The 16699-nt window shown below is 40.7% G+C and overlaps 2 protein-coding genes across 2 annotated transcripts; one reads left to right on the top strand and one right to left on the bottom strand.

Moving 5' to 3' along the window:
* Window positions 1-575: 575 nt before the first annotated feature.
* slc2a9l1 (solute carrier family 2 member 9, like 1) lies at window positions 576-8026 on the bottom strand. Its single transcript, XM_070849533.1, has 12 exons — window positions 7960-8026; window positions 6299-6394; window positions 6066-6226; window positions 5861-5985; window positions 5567-5696; window positions 5065-5213; window positions 4587-4774; window positions 4379-4489; window positions 3617-3721; window positions 1706-1781; window positions 1474-1601; window positions 576-1000 (listed from the first exon to the last, which is right to left on the bottom strand). Exons 1-12 carry the CDS (start codon window positions 7981-7983, stop codon window positions 815-817), a joined length of 1479 nt encoding a protein of 492 aa, XP_070705634.1. The 5' UTR covers window positions 7984-8026; the 3' UTR covers window positions 576-814.
* Window positions 8027-9338: 1312 nt separating this feature from the next.
* Window positions 9339-14752, top strand: psmd6 (proteasome 26S subunit, non-ATPase 6). The gene is made up of 8 exons (XM_070845871.1): window positions 9339-9591; window positions 10271-10476; window positions 12695-12840; window positions 12937-13156; window positions 13290-13398; window positions 13576-13744; window positions 14352-14429; window positions 14523-14752. Exons 1-8 carry the CDS (start codon window positions 9447-9449, stop codon window positions 14617-14619), a joined length of 1170 nt encoding a protein of 389 aa, XP_070701972.1. The 5' UTR covers window positions 9339-9446; the 3' UTR covers window positions 14620-14752.
* The last annotated feature ends 1947 nt before the right edge of the window (window positions 14753-16699 follow it).

Raw genomic sequence — 16699 nt, forward strand, 5'->3', positions numbered from 1 at the left:
TAGCATCATCCTATAACAGCCATCTGTAGCCGCTGTGCAGCAAAACTCACAGTCTCACTTTAAGGATGTGGTGTGAGAGCAAAAGAAACCGGTTGAACTTCAGAGTGAGCGAGATGGTGATTAACACCGAGGTCGCAGACATGTCTGCACCTTCCTGTGAGCTCAATCAGCCGGCCCTGAGAGAGACAAAGAAAAAGGGAAGAGCTGTGCTTCACGATGTTGTGGGGCTTTGCGGGACAGTTTCCATTAATTTCACTTCCTTCTTTGGTCAAAGAACAGACAGCAGAGCCCAGAGGGAGCAAAGGGAGCAGTGGATGATTTATTGCAGGAGAGCTGGAGGGAGGAAAGTAGTGACCTCTTAGTGACGAACAGGTGCAGTTTTACCAGATATAGGAAGCACCAGGTACTGCTCCCTTTTTGCAAGTTTAAATAAGAAATGCAAAAATATCCGTAGTACTGGGTGTCATTTATACTTAACTTTAACTAGCTGGAAGTGCACAGGTAAGCAGAAATGATCAAAATAAATAAATATTTTCATCCCAATTGTTCCCATCTGCTCTTTAAAACTGAAACATTTCCAAATTTGAGTGGCAAAGTAAATATAGCTACTTGTTATGTCATGGAAGTAAAATAAAGCAGTCATACTGCACATTAAGCAGAAACATTTTGTTTTTTATGGCTTCACAAAGTATCAATATTTGTTCACACAATCTTTCATTCACACACACACACACACACACACACACACACACAGTCGTCATTACTCCCCCGTTAGTCTGAAACAGGAGTCTGTAGTTTCTGTATCTGCACCGCTTCATAACTTGGTCTCCACTCTCTTTTCCTCCAAGAAGGATTTCCCACAGACGGAGATGGCTTTAAACTCCTCGGAGATCTCCACCAGCGTCTTCCCTTTGGTCTCAGGCAGGAGGAAGAAGGTATAAAGGAAGCCCAGCATGCACATACAGGCGAACAGCAGAAAGCAATACGAGTCCAGGGCGTTCTGGGTCACAGGAAAAAACATTGTAAAGAGCCTCATGACACATTGATTGAGTTTCTCATCACATTAATATTCCTACCTATTAATTCTACCAGAAACGTCAATTACAGGCAACGAAAACTACTGCTTTATATTTAAATGTCAGAATCAGAATCAGAATCAGGATCAGAATTCCTTTAATAATAATATATTGTAACAGATAGCCAATAATCCATATTGTTATTGAAATCCCTATTATCTCCAAGACTTGCAGTTGCCTTTAAGCTGCAGTTGCTTTATTCAATTCAAATTCAATTAAGCCTTATTGGCATTACAGATCAGAAACCTATACCTAACCTCAAACTTGAACAATCAAATCAAATAAGACAATAAGATATGAACATTGATACAACATTAAAATTGATATGTACTAATTGTATATACAGTATATCAAGTGTATGGATCGTATGTGTTATTTTCATGTCTGTAGCACTCACAATAAGGAACGGCAAGGCCAGGCCCAACATTGCGAATATGACCCAGCGCTGGATGCCGAGGAGGACGAACGCTGCCAGTCGATTGGACTGGATGAAGACCTCACTGTTTAGAGTGGATGCAGCTCCAGCTGGGTGAACGACGGAGGCCACACTTAATCATCTTCTCCTACAGACTTAACTAAGCATGCAATGTGCTGAATTTCTTTTCGTGTGTAAAGTGTGAAGCACATACAAGGTCCTCCGGAGAAGAAGATGATGAAGAGGATGATCAAACTAGCGGTGATGTATGGAACCCAATAGCTGGAACCCTGCGTGAAGACAGTTCTGCATTATGTGCATATCAAAACATTTTTTCTGTTTTGCTCAGTTCACTTATTTTCATACTTATAATGGCATTAAAGAGTCAATTCACTGTAATTACAAAAAGCACATTTTCTCTTTTACCCTTAGTGGCTTCAGACCATGCAGATAGTTTTAGTATCATCTGCTGAGGTTTTGAGATTATTTGTTGTACGACATTTCTGGTGGAGGTCAGTGAAAGTTTATTTGTGTGTTCACAGAGACTATTAGACTCTTTTAGTTCCAGTGGAAACAGTTCATAGTGTTAATGTCAAGAGTAACTGGGACGTTGTTCACAGACAGAAATGTTGCTGTTTTTTCGATGCTGTGAAACTAAATTTGTATTTCGGTAGAAGCAGAACTCTGAGAGATGGATGTCTACGACCTGTGGAAATAAAACTAATAAAGCTAAACACAGAGGATAAGAATTTGTGGGATTTTTTTTTTGTAATTTGGGTGAACTGACCCTTTAAAATACATGTTCTAACCCAGGGGTCACCAACACGTCGCCCCCGCAGGCCTGTTCTAAAAATAGCACAACTCACCAGTGAGCTGCGTCTAAAATTTTATTTTTTTCTGTTGCTATTTTTTTTTTAATCACACTTGCATTTATATAGATTTGAAAATGACAATATCTTAAAAATAAAAGAATTAATTTAGATAGTTTTAAGTGAACTCTGACCTCTTCGAGTTCAAAGGTCAAAGTTCAAAGGTCAGTATTGTGCGCATGACCAAACTTTGGCGCTCGTGGAGAGTAAGCTAGCGGGCGCAGCGGAGATGGGGAGCTGAATGCGGTTTCTAACCCAAAAAACATGGCAGAAAAAAGAAAGAAAGCTCATGATTTTCACAGTGAGTGGGAGGAAGAGTTCTTTTTTTTTACTACTGTGAAAGAAAACTGTGTGTGTCTCATTTGCGGGGCGACGACAAAGCGGCACAATGTGGAGAGACACTTCACTACGGGTCACAAAGCTAGCATGCTAACTGCCATGCTAACTGCCATGCTAACTGCCCACCGGGAAGCTAGGGGCAGAAACAGCCCGTGAGCTGAAGGCAGCTTTGGGTGAGCAGCAGTCTGTTTTCACCAGGCCGGAGAAAAAATCCCAAAAAGCAGCCGAAGCCTCGTTTAGAGCTCCACAATTTCAAACAGATACCAGATGTTGTCAGGGGCAACATGGCGGTGTCATGGCAACGTTAAATAAAAATATTGATTTTTAATTGTGTTCAATTCAAAAGTGTGTTCATGAAATGTAAACAGATATCATTTTGTTAAAAATGCCGCAGATTTGTTCATTAGTTTAAAATGTGATAAGATTTATTTAAAAATATAAAAGTTGATTTTTCTTAAACATTACATAATTGCTAACTTTTCCAAACATGGTTCAACACAGTTGATGTGTTTAAAGGCTCTTTGTCAGTGGGCAGTGAAAATGGGACATTTGTTCTATGAAATATTGTTGAAGTGATCATCTGAAAATTTAAACAATTGCTGAGATGAATAGAAATTAAATGTGTAATATTGATTTTATCTGTTTCCCACCTTAAGTCATTGTTGGTAATTATTGTGAGAAATCACTAACGTGATCAGTGTCTTCACATAGATGAGTATCATTAATCATTAATAATAATATATAACTAAAGGCAAACTGAGCTAATTTGTTATTTCAGAGGAGTGTGACAAACTGGTAGCTCTTTGTATGACTCAGTACCATGAAGTAGCGCTCAGTTTCAAAAAAGTTGGTGACCCCTGTTCTAACCCCACACGTGGCTAAATGTCTGTGTCAGTGTTCAGAGTTGGCAGGTTTACCCCCACGTTGAGCGTGACAGTGACCAACACCCAGATGGAAGACATGATGCCATAACCCCCCCAAAACAATGACCTCCTCCCTGTGCGCTCAATCAGCAGCAGCCCCTGAGGGAGAGAGAGAGAGGAGAGAATATGATTAAGTTTCTTATTGGTTTATAAAAGGTTGGTGACAAGTTATCATGTCAAATTAGACATTTCACTGGTGACACCGACAAGGAACAAATCATCTTGACCATTTGCTCTGCTGCTCCATTCTAACAGTTTACATCAGAGCTTTTATGGGCATTTAGACCATTAAATACTTCATGACAATTCCATTAATTAGAATTGCATACCACTAAACATGATGAGATCATTTCTCGTACAGTATAACCTTTGAATGTGCCGAGCTGAATGTTCTGCTTCTGTTTTCTCCATCCGCGCTTTGCTCTTAAACCCAACAATAATGTTCAGCGCCTGCTGTACATACTCTACATCCTGTGTGTCAGCCATTGAAATGCAGCTGAGTCACCCAGCTCGAATGGGCTGGAGGATTAATGCGAATGTTGAATATGCACAGGGCTCATGTTTGGCTCCCCGTAGGGAAAACGCACCCTCAGAGCCTGCAGGTGGATGCTGCTGAATGAGCTTGTGGGCTAATGATGTAGACTTCTTACCACACCTTGTTGTGTTTCTGGTGGGAAGACTTAAAGATGACCTTAAAACCATCACTAACAGATTAATGTCTGAGCTGAACAGCCAAGATGTTACCTAGTCACTCACACAGGTGACGGAGGTGATGATTTCAGATACTCCAAGACCCAAGGTGAGATAGCGGATCTTGTCTCTCGGTATACCTGCCTTCAGGAAGATGTCAAAAGAGAAGGTACTGATCTGGGAAGGAGACAAGCATTGGCTCGATGTCATTGTTGCTGAAATCAGCATGGAATAAGGGCATTTTTCGGGCCCCAAACTTAAGTTCTGTCCTCACTGCAGACGCGCCCGACAGCTGGTTGCAGAAGTAGATGACAGACATGGTGATAAGCTGCCAGCGGTTGGTCCCGTCCCTCAGGAGCTGCAGAGGGCTTTTAGGTGGGGCCGCCTCGATGGCCGCCTGCTCGACCAGCATCTCATCCATCTCTTGTTTGTAGTCTCCCTCACCCCACAGTCTCTGGAGAGCTGAAGAGAAACACAGAGACCAAAACACATCAAAATAAATACAATGTGGTTTTTCAATGAGTGATTGTTATGCAGAGTGATAAAAATAGGATGTCTTTATGGTGTTGTAGTGTTAAGAGGGGAACAAAGGGTTAAACGGTGTCACATGGATGCCATAATAAACCCATCCCAACATTTTAAACCTATTATCAATTCTATTGCCCCTTAAATGCCTTTACTTTAAACATAACCAAAGCTTAAGTGCTTAAAGTTGTTTTTGATCAGCTCATCTTGTGGGGAAACATGCCTACCTTTTTTGCACCCCTCATCATCACCTCTCTCTATGAATAAGTATCTGGGGGACTCAGGAAGAAAAGGCAACGCTATGACCTGAATGACTGCGAAAAATGTGGGGACACAGAGGACGATGTTCCACAGCTCCTCACGACCAAGGATCTCACTGGAAAAGACCAAATAGTATATTACAGTTTAGTTCAAATGTTTTTTTTCCCATTTTATTTACACTTCCTAATATTAAGGGTTTTTTTGCTTTAAGATTCTCCTCTAACTCGCCTGCCTCCTATCAGCTAAATCCCCTTTTCTTAAAAACAAAGAGGACTAATAATAATAATAATAATAATAATAGTAATAATACAGAGGTTACTTTCTTTTCTTTTCAAAGTTTTATATATAGTTTGTATTCTACCATGTCTGAAACAGACGTTGACATGACAGTGTTTCTTCACTGATATCTTTTTTTATTCAGAGCTCTCCTGTCCTCTGAATCAATTAAACCGGCTGTTGTGTCCATACCTCAGTCCAAAAAACTGTCCAGATAGTTTGCCAAGCGACGCGAAGGTCGCTGAGGTCAGAGTCACTACGCCTCTTAACGTTCTGGGTGAAATCTCTCCGAGGTACATCACATGGATGCTGGTACCCACACCTGAGGGTCATGACAGGATGTTAGTCAGTCAGGTGTAAACATGTCTGTGCACCAGGGAGGGTATTTTGTTAAATTGTGTTGAGTCACATCATGTTTTTAATGTATCATAGTTGGCTGTGCATGATACACATCCCTCAGTGTATGATGCTCGTCACTCAGCTTACCTGCTGAGCAGCCATACAGGATCCTCGCCACTATAATCATTTCATACGATTTGGCACCTTTACTTGTCAGCATGATCCCTCCTGCAGCAATGGCAACGAGGCTGCTGCTGATCATCGCCCTTTTTCTGACGAGGGAACAAAAAAAGTCACTGCAAGTATTCTCAGGATATGACGCTTAATGTTGCATCAGGTCTCTTTTATTCACCTTCCCAGCATGCCTGAGATGAATCTGACACCGACGGCGCCAAAGAGTCCCCCGACAGCGTACATGGAGACAATAAGGGACCAGATCATGGTGATGGTCTGCGGAGGCGGAGGCTCTTCATATCTGTGGTACCAGCTGCTGTTGATGAAGCGCTGTATGTACTGCAGACGAAGTTTAAAGGAAAGTTAAAAGGCGGATCAGCGAGCAGCAGGGTGAAGAGGGGTGCTTCTCACCGGTGAGGGAGAGCTCAGTCCCGTGATGTGGTAGCCGTGCTGAAAGGTTCCGCCAATTCCCAAAACAATGATGAGGATCAGAGCGCTGCCGTGGGTCTGTGGAGCGGAGAGCAGATAAGGGACTGTGATCAGATGGAGATATTTGATGTCCAGCATCTCATCAAACAGCTGAATGTTTTTGGGGTTTTTTTGTGATTTTAAGTCATTCTCACCTCCTTGATCTTATGACTGTATTGTTTTTGTCATCGCATTTGTAGAGTTTTGGGGAAATGAGAAATTAATTTTTATTTTTGTTTCATTTTTAATTTTTGTTTTCAGTTCAGTTTAGTTTCAGTTAGTTTCCAGAGTGGGTTTGCTTGTCTACTTTAGTTTATATTGTTTAAAATGTTTAGTTTATATTGGTTTCAGTATTAATTTTAGTTTTTTTTATTATAATATTGTGAATATTATATAAATTTATTATTTATTATAAAATGGTATTTTGGCAAACACAACACTCTGAAGGCGCCTCCCCAGGCTGGATGTGTCGACAAATTTGACCAAAAAGACTAAAACTAAACATATTTCCTGTGTATTTTTATTCTCTTTCAGTTAGTTTTTGCTTTTTTCAGCTCAGGAAGATGTTTTTAATAATAATAATACATTTTATTTATAGGCGCCTTTCAAGGCACTCAAGGACACCGTACAACACACAGTTTTTAATGTTTAGTTTTAGGTCACAATACAAAAACCCCACAGATTCTCTCTAGCACACTGATAAAAGAGCTGCTTCAGGATATTAGAAGGCTAACGTCACACCTCGGTCCTGTACTTTAATGATGGGGAAGTTCATGAATGATCATGAAATTGATTAAATCAAATAAATTAAATGTTTGTACTTTCATCAGCAGATCCCCCTCTTCTGAAACCTCGTCTACAAGAGTAACGACATTTGTATATCAGATCAGAAAACTGTATCTGTTTTAACAAAACAACTGATATTTTTAAGAGACAAATATATTTATGGGATATCACACTTTCAAACAATGTTCTTATCCTGATCATTCAGGATAACTCCAAGAAATCCAATCTTAAAAGCATAGAAATGCTAATTAAATACTATATACTAAATGCCTATAACCTATAACGATGTATATTGAAGCTCAAAATGACCATCTTATTTTCATACCTTGTGAAACTACAACTCACATTTTTGGAAAATAAGCTCTTAAACTGATAAAGAATGAGCTGTAACGCTCAGTGCACTATACACAGATTCTATATGTTGCTAAAAAATCGTGCTCTTTTATACGTCTTCTCAGCCCTGAACATGTTGACTGTATTTTTGTGTTGAATGAAGAGTTTAAAAAATAACTCAGGAAAGTGAAGTGCAGTGACTCAGCTAAAACTGTGCTTCGGATGAGTCAGTGAGCTCGGACAAACTCAAAAACATCCCGCTTTCCTAAAACAACATGTCGCTGTATCCTAGTTTTCTTTCATGTTTCCCTCAAAATGGACATTTGTTGGAGTTAAAGTATGATTCAGGTTTTTTTACAGGAAAAAAAACTGCCAATTTTATAAAAGATATTGACCCAAACAGAGAAAGTGTAGACATACATTAATAAAAAGAGATATATACTTTCTTCTATTATACAAACTCAGAAGAATTCAGTAAAGCCTACCAGCTGTTGCAGTAAAGTTTCCATTCTGTCCTTACTGGCATGGACCTTACAGTGGATATGTCCAGCCTGCATGAACTCTGTCAACTGCTTCAGGCTGCTTATCATTAACTTTTTATACTTCAAGAAATAAAGCGACCAGCAGTCACCCCAGACAGCGATTTCAGTGTGAGTCACTCATCTGCCCGGTGGTTTGGACGGACGTCACTGCGCAGGACAAACGATGTGATCGTAGTTGTTTTATACGATTATACACTGCTTTAATGCAGTGTTAAAGTGTGATAGGTTGTGCAAACCATGTGAAGCGAGTTAACTCTGTTATTGATTTGCAGAAAAGAATGTAATATGTGTTTTTATAGTGTAAAAACACAATCACATGGTGTAGCTGAGGGATTTCATAGCATCGAGTTCACCTGTGGCAGGCTAGCTAACCATGTGCTCTGGTGCACGCAGGCCGCCATGTTCATGTTGTTGCCTGCTGGGTTTATTTTAATGCTTTCTTTGAATGAACACAACTCGGCACTGCAAATGATACGGCTGCTTTCATTAAAGTAATCACATCTTGGTTATGAAACAAAACTTCCTTCAACGCTGCCTTAAAAACACTTGGCAGTGCTGTGGATGGACACTATTGACCCACAATGCAGTGCACAAAGGAAAGAGAGGTGCTGCTCACATGGAGGTATACGGAGAACTGCATACAGTGTTGGAGGCAGAGCTCCGTTCATTTAAAGCTGCTCAGTGGCGCTTTAAGTCAAAAAAAGTTCCACTTCCTGGGCGTAAAAGTACCCAGTCGGGCCCAAAGAGCCAGCTAGCCCTCCGCTAATCTTAATAGTGATAAAAATCATTGAATTGTGCAGCTCTTCTGGACTTTACAAATGTTATCTGACCAAAACAAATCAAATTCTGATGGTAAAACGAGTCATTTCGCTGGGGGTTGTGACTCTCAAAAAATTCATCTGATTTACAGGCGTCTCTTTCACAATGCAAGTCTATGGAAAAAAAGTCTTTCTGGGCCCAAAGGCATCTCGTGACGGAAGCCTTTGTTGTAATTACACAGTTTGTAAAATTGACTTCAAAGCCTGGTGCACTTTCTGGGGACTTGAGGAAATGACCTCAGATATTTTTTTGTATGAATAATACAGGTAAAAAAAAAAAAAAAAAATTGTTCTCTTAGTATAAAACCTTGAGTATGTTGATTTCTGGTAGAGTAGTAGCAAAAACAGAAGATTAGCATGGCATACAGTTAACATGTGGCTTGTAACGGGGGTGTGGTTCCTCTCCGGTCCTGCAGGGGGCAGCACACGGCGCCGTGCTCAGTAGAAGGCCTGACTTCCTCCGCTCTCTCCTCCGCTCTCTGACTGTCGCTCCGCCGGAAGCAACACCGTCCAGTGTTTTCCGTAGTCATCGTTGACGAGCGAGTAGTGGGCACCGTCTGCACAAAGAAAGCCCTCAGTTTGTGTCTTTGTTTCTGTAGTTAGCTCTCAAAAATGCCGCTGGAGAATCTGGAGGAAGAGGGTCTGCCCAAGAACCCCGATCTGAGGATAGCACAGCTCAAGTTTCTGCTCACGATGGACGGTCACCGACAGGATGCTAAAGTGAAGACGGAGCTCATGGATGCTATCAAAGCTAACAGTGAGTTAGCACCGCTACCGCTGCACTAACGCCAAGTGACTCATCTATGTAGCCTGAATAGCCTGGTCCTTATATACACGGCGCTGATCTTACTCTACCCACATTCTACTATTGGGTGCATAATTGTCTTTTATAATCTGGGAAAAAGAATCAATTTAACACAACGATATTTTAGAGGGAAATTAGCACGTTAGCTTGCTAACTATATTAGCAAACGTCAGCTAGCTAACAAGCAGTCTAAGCTAAGGGCTGTTTGTTCAACTGTGTGTAACATTACCAAGTTATATCCCTTATATTTTCATTTAAACCACCTTCTACTGAAATATATATATAAATAAATATGGACGATGGGGTAGAGAGTGAGATTATGAATGACATGTAATATTCTTTTGTATTAAAATGAACCTAAAACCTTTCTTCTGTTTACACTTTTCATCATTTTCCTATAAATACTTCTACATTGTTGTTATATACACTTGTGTCTGTGCATAATAGGTCAAGGGTTGTTTACGTTTATTCAGTCTGTATCTGTGTGAGTCCATTGACAGCTGTTTAAACTCCTTGTATGTGTTCACACACACTTGGCTGACAGAGCTGAGTCAGATCCTCTGTAGCTTTTTGAGCAGGCTGCCACCATCCAGCCCTCCGGTCAAACACTCCTGGTTTCTCTCTGCTGCAGACATGGCGCCTTACTACGAAGGACTGTGCAAGGATCTGAAGTGGCAGCTGGACGGGGACCTGCTCAGCAAAATGAAGAAGGCCAACGAGGAGGAGCTGAAGCGCCTGGATGATGTGCTGGAGGACGCGGAGAAGAACCTGGGAGAGAGCGAGATACGGGACGCCATGATGGCCAAAGCGGAGTATCTGATCAGAATTGGAGACAAGGTAACTCAAAACACCTACACTACTCACAAAAAGTGAGGGATATTCGACTTTCAGGTGAAATATATGGAAAATAAAAAAAGTGAATGCTACAGTGATATTATATCATGAAAGTAGGGCATTTAAGTAGAAGCATGCAATGGTCATTTTATTCATCTTAAACTATTTATTGAAAGAAAACCTAACAACAGTGGTAGGTATACCACAACAAAAATTTTCGGTGCCTCAGTAAATTGGGACGTGGCCAAAGGACGTCCACTCCTCTCCTTTCTGTGACTCTTCCAGTCTCTGTATCACTGTTCCAACCTCCTGATGACACTCTGTGACCCTCTAAGCTCAGTGAACACCTCCGTCTGAGGACTTCCTGTTTGAAGCCTCCAGTGTTGAGGTGCTGCTGATCAACTGTTAGGTGTCGTCTTGGTCTCATGATGTCAGAATGTGAACAGCAGGATGAGGAGGACTGTTTAAATACCAATTCTAACTGAAGCAGGAAATGTATTGGTGGATTCATGGATCAAACCTGTTGTGAATGTTGCTGTTAAGCTTCTTGTTAGAGAACAGCAACTTGTGCAAAAAGTACTGAGACACTGAACAGTTGGACATGTGCATTCAAAGGTTTAGAGAAGGTCACATTAAGTTCACCTGGAAAGGTTAGAATGCATTTTAGGTTCATCCTGAGATTTCATCTGAAAGCCGAATATCCCTAACTTTTTGTGAGTAGTGTATGTGCAGAATTTCTTTGGTACAACATGCTGTACAGATAGATCGACAGTGATAGGACTGCAACTGAGGTTGTGGTTGTGGTTATCATTTTTTAAAAATAATCTATTAGACGTTTGGCTCAAAAAATAGTGAAAAATATCCAACTGTTTTGCAAAGCCCTAGGTGACGCCCTCAAGTGTCTTGTTTTATCCACAACTAAAAGATCTTATGTTTACTGTCCAAGAGGAATAAAGAAACCAGGAAATATTCACACTTGAGAAGCTTGAATCAGAGAATTTTGACTTTTTTTCTTAAGAAATGACTCAAACCGATAAATCAATAATATGAATAGTTGGGGACTGATTCAATAATTGACAACCAATCGATTTAATCTTTCGGCTCTATTCAGCTTTAAGACAAACCCGTGTTACGTGTCTCCTTAACCCTTTAACCTTCTGCTCAACCATATGGTAGAGCACATTTTGATTCACTATATCTTATTGAAAACATGTTTTACTTACGACATCTCAACCGTTTGGTAGAGGCCAATATTTCAAAAAATGTGGGGTCTGTTCATAAAAAAACATAGATTTTTGTAATTAGTGCCCCAAGGAAATAAAATATATAAAGAATAAATTTTTCCATCACTTTTTTCTTGGTGCGGACCTTAAAGGGTTAACACAGGCACATTTCTCCCCTGATCAGACGGAAGGCAGAATTCATTACATAAAAACAGTGTCACTCTCAGAAAGTTGCTCACCTCAAAATGTTAATAAATTCATTTGCTTCCCAGAGAGAGCGCGTTTGTTACGGAGAGTTTTCAGGGCGGAGATGAGAAGCTTAACACACGGATGCGGACCGAGAGTTGACATTCAATTCGGCCGAGTTTATTCTTCATCTGAGGAGCCGCGTGATTGCAGCAGAGAAATTGTCTCACAAACGCACCCAAAATGTCTTCATCATTCATGCTACAAAGATGCCTCTGTGTCATTCTCAGCCCCCTTAACTGAAGTACAGGGTTGAAACACGTCGGTATACACAACAGTATATATCTGCTTGTAGAAAGTAAGCCCCTTCCTGTGCATATGTCCACAGATTGTACACTCAAACTACTAACAGTATTAGTGCCAGTAGTATATTTTTTAAGGGAAATATCACTGGTGTCTTTCCTATTAAGTGAACGCTGCTTTGGGCTCCAAGTACCACTGAGGTCCTCTCGAACATGTTCACCTGTCATTGACTTTTATTAAAGCGAATGGCACTCTCGACTCAAAATAGTATCAGCCTCTCGGATGCCAGATAACGCATATCGGCAGGTTTGTTAATTTGCCGCACATCCCTCCCAAAGGAACCAGATGTTAGAGTGAAGTGGTTTACAGCTTCTTTCTGAAATGGTAGAGCAGCAAGTCCTTATATTAGTAACAATCTTTTTTTTTGGATCTTGTGTTTTTCTGTAGTTACACGTCGGCTCCCATTTGAATAGTAGCAGGTTGAGTGTCATTGTCTTGTGTGTCCACAGGAGGGCGCCCTAACAGCCTTCAGGAAGACCTACGACAAGACCGTGGCTCTGGGTCACAGGCTAGACATCGTCTTCTACCTGTTGAGGATCGGCCTCTTCTACATGGACAGTGACCTCATCACACGCAACTCAGAGAAAGCAAAGAGGTAAAAGCTCTAATATCTTCTCACTGACACGTTTCCACCAGCGGTTTCCGAAATCTTTGCCGTGCTCATCTACCTGCGCCTCTCCCGTCCCCGCAGCCTCATCGAGGAGGGGGGAGACTGGGACAGGAGGAACCGTCTGAAGGTGTACCAGGGCCTGTACTGTGTGGCCATCAGGGACTTCAAACAAGCTGCTGAGCTCTTCCTCGACACAGTCTCCACCTTCACCTCCTACGAGCTCATGGACTACAAGACGTTCGTCACCTACACCGTCTATGTCTGCATGATCGCACTCAAAAGGCCTGACCTCCGCGAAAAGGTAGGAGAATTTAGTGCGTGTGTGTGCGCTCATGTAGGACTATTGAGGAAGCTTGTGTGACTCCTTTTGTGAATTGAGTGTAAGCAGGGAAAAAGTTGGCGGTATGACTGTAACAAAACGTGTTCCTCTTCAGGTAATAAAGGGAGCAGAGATCTTGGAGGTGCTGCACAGTCTGCCTTCTGTTCGCCAGTATCTTTTCTCCCTCTACGAGTGCCGCTACTCTGTCTTCTTCCAGTCTCTTGGTGAGGAAGCCTTATCTTTTATTGACCTTGAAAACACAGAAATCAAACTCACAGTTCTTTCAGGTCTGGTGTTTGATATATTCCAGTATTTAATTAGTCAGAATAGGGTTTTTCTTGCTCCACGCCGCCGTACTTTCCCGATCCTTCAGTAATGACTCTGCTCTCTCTGTGCCGCAGCCATGGTGGAGCAGGAGATGAAGAAGGACTGGCTCTTTGCGCCACACTACCGCTACTATGTGAGGGAGATGAGGATCCAGGCCTACAGCCAGCTGCTAGAGTCCTACCGCTCCCTCACCCTGGGCTACATGGCGGAGGCCTTCGGTGTCAGCACAGAGTTCATCGACCAGTGAGTACCCGTGTCGGACTGGCCGTTCCTCCTGTCCCTCGTCTTTGTGCAGAGATCTTCAGCTTTTTAAGAGTAAAATTCAAGCACTGGTACTCACACCAAAACTTTCCAGATCCTGGAAGCATTTGGCATCACAAAAACTGTTACTATAAATGCAACTAGAGAAAAATATTATTCTCCATTAAATAAGTATATCTATGTTTATTCAGTCTACTTCCTCATTTATCTAATGCTCCACCATCTCACGGTGGAGACAACTAACAAATACGACAGCTGGAAGATTTCATTTCCAATATTTTTGTGTACATTAGCGATTGCGCTGATGAAAATTGGAGCATTTTTCAATGAGTATATTGGGCTTTAAGCATTTCTCTAACTTTGAAAATATGACTTAAAATTAAGTATTTTCCAAACTTCCAGGACCATGTATGATACCCGTTTATGCTGATCTAAGCTGCTGCACTTTAGCACATAGACAAAAGAGTGGTCTCGAGCTTCTTATCTAACTCTTGCTGAATAAGAACACTTCTCAAAATGATATTTACTTAAAGTGTAGGTATTTTTTTCTGGCCAACTAAACTAAACCAAACCTCCTCTCCGTCCTCAGGGAACTGTCCCGATTCATAGCCGCTGGCCGTCTCCACTGTAAAATCGATAAAGTGAATGAGATTGTGGAAACCAACAGGTAATGTTACCCTTTCTTCACACCTCAACATTTCAACAAATAAGCCGCTAATCAAAGGCAGAACTCAACATCTCCTCCTGTCCTCCTTCACAGACCTGATAGCAAAAACTGGCAGTACCAGGAAACCATCAAGAAGGGCGACTTGCTGCTCAACAGAGTCCAGAAGCTGTCGAGAGTCATCAACATGTAACCACGGAGGCCACGTTTTCTCATCACGGCAAGCGGGGGGGGCTTCCACAGTTCTTCTTGGTATACCCAAACCTGTAGTTTGTCTGACAAAGTGACTCTTATATTGTGTATATAATAAATTTGTTTAACTGCTTTTCTCTTTGCTGTTTTATTTTAGGAAAGAGGCAGAGACATCATTTCATATAAATAGCAGTATAAATTATTTTATTTACAGAAACTTGTTACAAAACAAATATACTATACAATCTTTTTTTCTTTAAATATTAATTCTAACCTATGTTTTGTTCATGAATTACATAGCAGCCAATACATAAGTCCAGCTGAAAATGATTTTGATAATGTATACAAAAAAAAAAAAAAAATCTATACACGCTTTTACATAGTATGAATGGTGGATTTATTTTTTCCTCCCAAACACGAGCTGTATTCTCTCTCACTTTCACATTCCAAGTCTATGGTGCTAATAAAATAAAAACATCCTCGCCATGTTTCCATCTGCTGGAAACGCTGCCGAGGTGTCAGTTGAGTTCGAGGGTAAACAAAACACTTGATTGAAGGTTTTTTTTTTTTTTTCTTTAAAACGTACAAATCCCAGTAAACCAGAGGGGGCTTAAGCCACACACTAAGTCTAACAGTAAATCTCGATGTCTTGTCTGGAAAACTTGGATAAACCCCTCTAACTTCCCCAAAGAAAAACACACAATACTAAAGTGTTTCATTAATGGGCAGCTCAAAAGCTCAGGTTTTACCACATTTAGGGTTCATAGGCAGATTTAAAAGCAAACTCCTAAACACTTCGAACATTCAAGTAAGGTAAAACAACCCAAAGAATACTGTCCTCAAACAGCTAGGGTGAAACAAATTCAGGCACTTTTCTTAATTTGATATTTCTTTAAAAGCTGTGATTCAAATTACTTGTTTGGCAATAATAATGCAAGCAGTTGGACTGTTTGAAGCGTTCCTCTTCCTTGCAGTGATTGCTTAAGTCCCTCCCGCCTTTTTTTATAAAAGAACATAAGTGTTTCGATCATGAAATGTGTTTAAGGTCTACAAAGTGTGTGACTGAAGAGTCCATGGAAACTGGTTTAGACAACGGGCACAGCTTCAAGCCTGCAGGACATTTCAAAATCACAGGCTAATTGGGTCATAAAGTTACTTTTTCTCCTTTGTTGTGTTGATTTCATAGGCAACATAAAATGTCTTGTAAAAGCACATGTGATTGAGACCTTGAAAAGTGAATAAAGGTATCCTCTGTCAGACAGACACATGCTACAGTGGCAACACTTCACCTTTGTTCCTTAAAAAGGTTTTCAGTACACGATTCACGAGATGCTTCAGCGTCTACATAATAGGCGTATTGCATTATATAGACTTGGCAGTGAACCACTCTGACTTTTCATATTTTTCACTAAATAAATAATGACTTTTTTTCTTTTTTTTTTTTTAAACTGTACCAAAAATTCAGCGTGTACGAAAAATGCCTGTGCAAAAATACATATTTCACTATGTACAATTTGTTAACAAAATATGTATTCTCAAATAGGGATACTTTAATACTTGTTTGATACATAGGCTACAAGAAAAAAAAAAAAAAAAAAAAAGCTAAATTAAGATTCTTAAAAAAAAAAAAAATGTCTCCTCTACTTTTTCACACTATCTGACATCAGTGGAGGTTCAATAAATCAACGGGTGTTGCCAAAAGTTTGAATATGTCCCGTGAAGCCATCTCTATGAATCTCGCACCATCAAACCCACTCAAAGTAAGCAAACATCCTAACAAGATGGGCAAGTATTGCCTGATTTAAGACTCCATTTTGACAAAAGGAATAGAGTACAATGCCTGGCTATCCCTTCTAACTGTGACAAATCTTCTCTCAACACACACCAACTTAGTGTTTCGGTGAGGCGTTGAAGCTTTAACATCCAGAGTTTGGGTAGTGGTTACACATAGGAGGGACAATCAGACCCACAGGAGACAGGTGACGTGCATAAAGTTTGCTCCAGTTAAGACGTACCATACCTGATTCCCTGTGTAGGAAAAATAAACATTACAATTCACATCTGCCCAGGACAGCCGTGGA

This window comes from Pempheris klunzingeri, chromosome 2 (genome assembly GCF_042242105.1).
Source record: "Pempheris klunzingeri isolate RE-2024b chromosome 2, fPemKlu1.hap1, whole genome shotgun sequence".
Lineage (NCBI taxonomy): Eukaryota > Metazoa > Chordata > Actinopteri > Acropomatiformes > Pempheridae > Pempheris > Pempheris klunzingeri.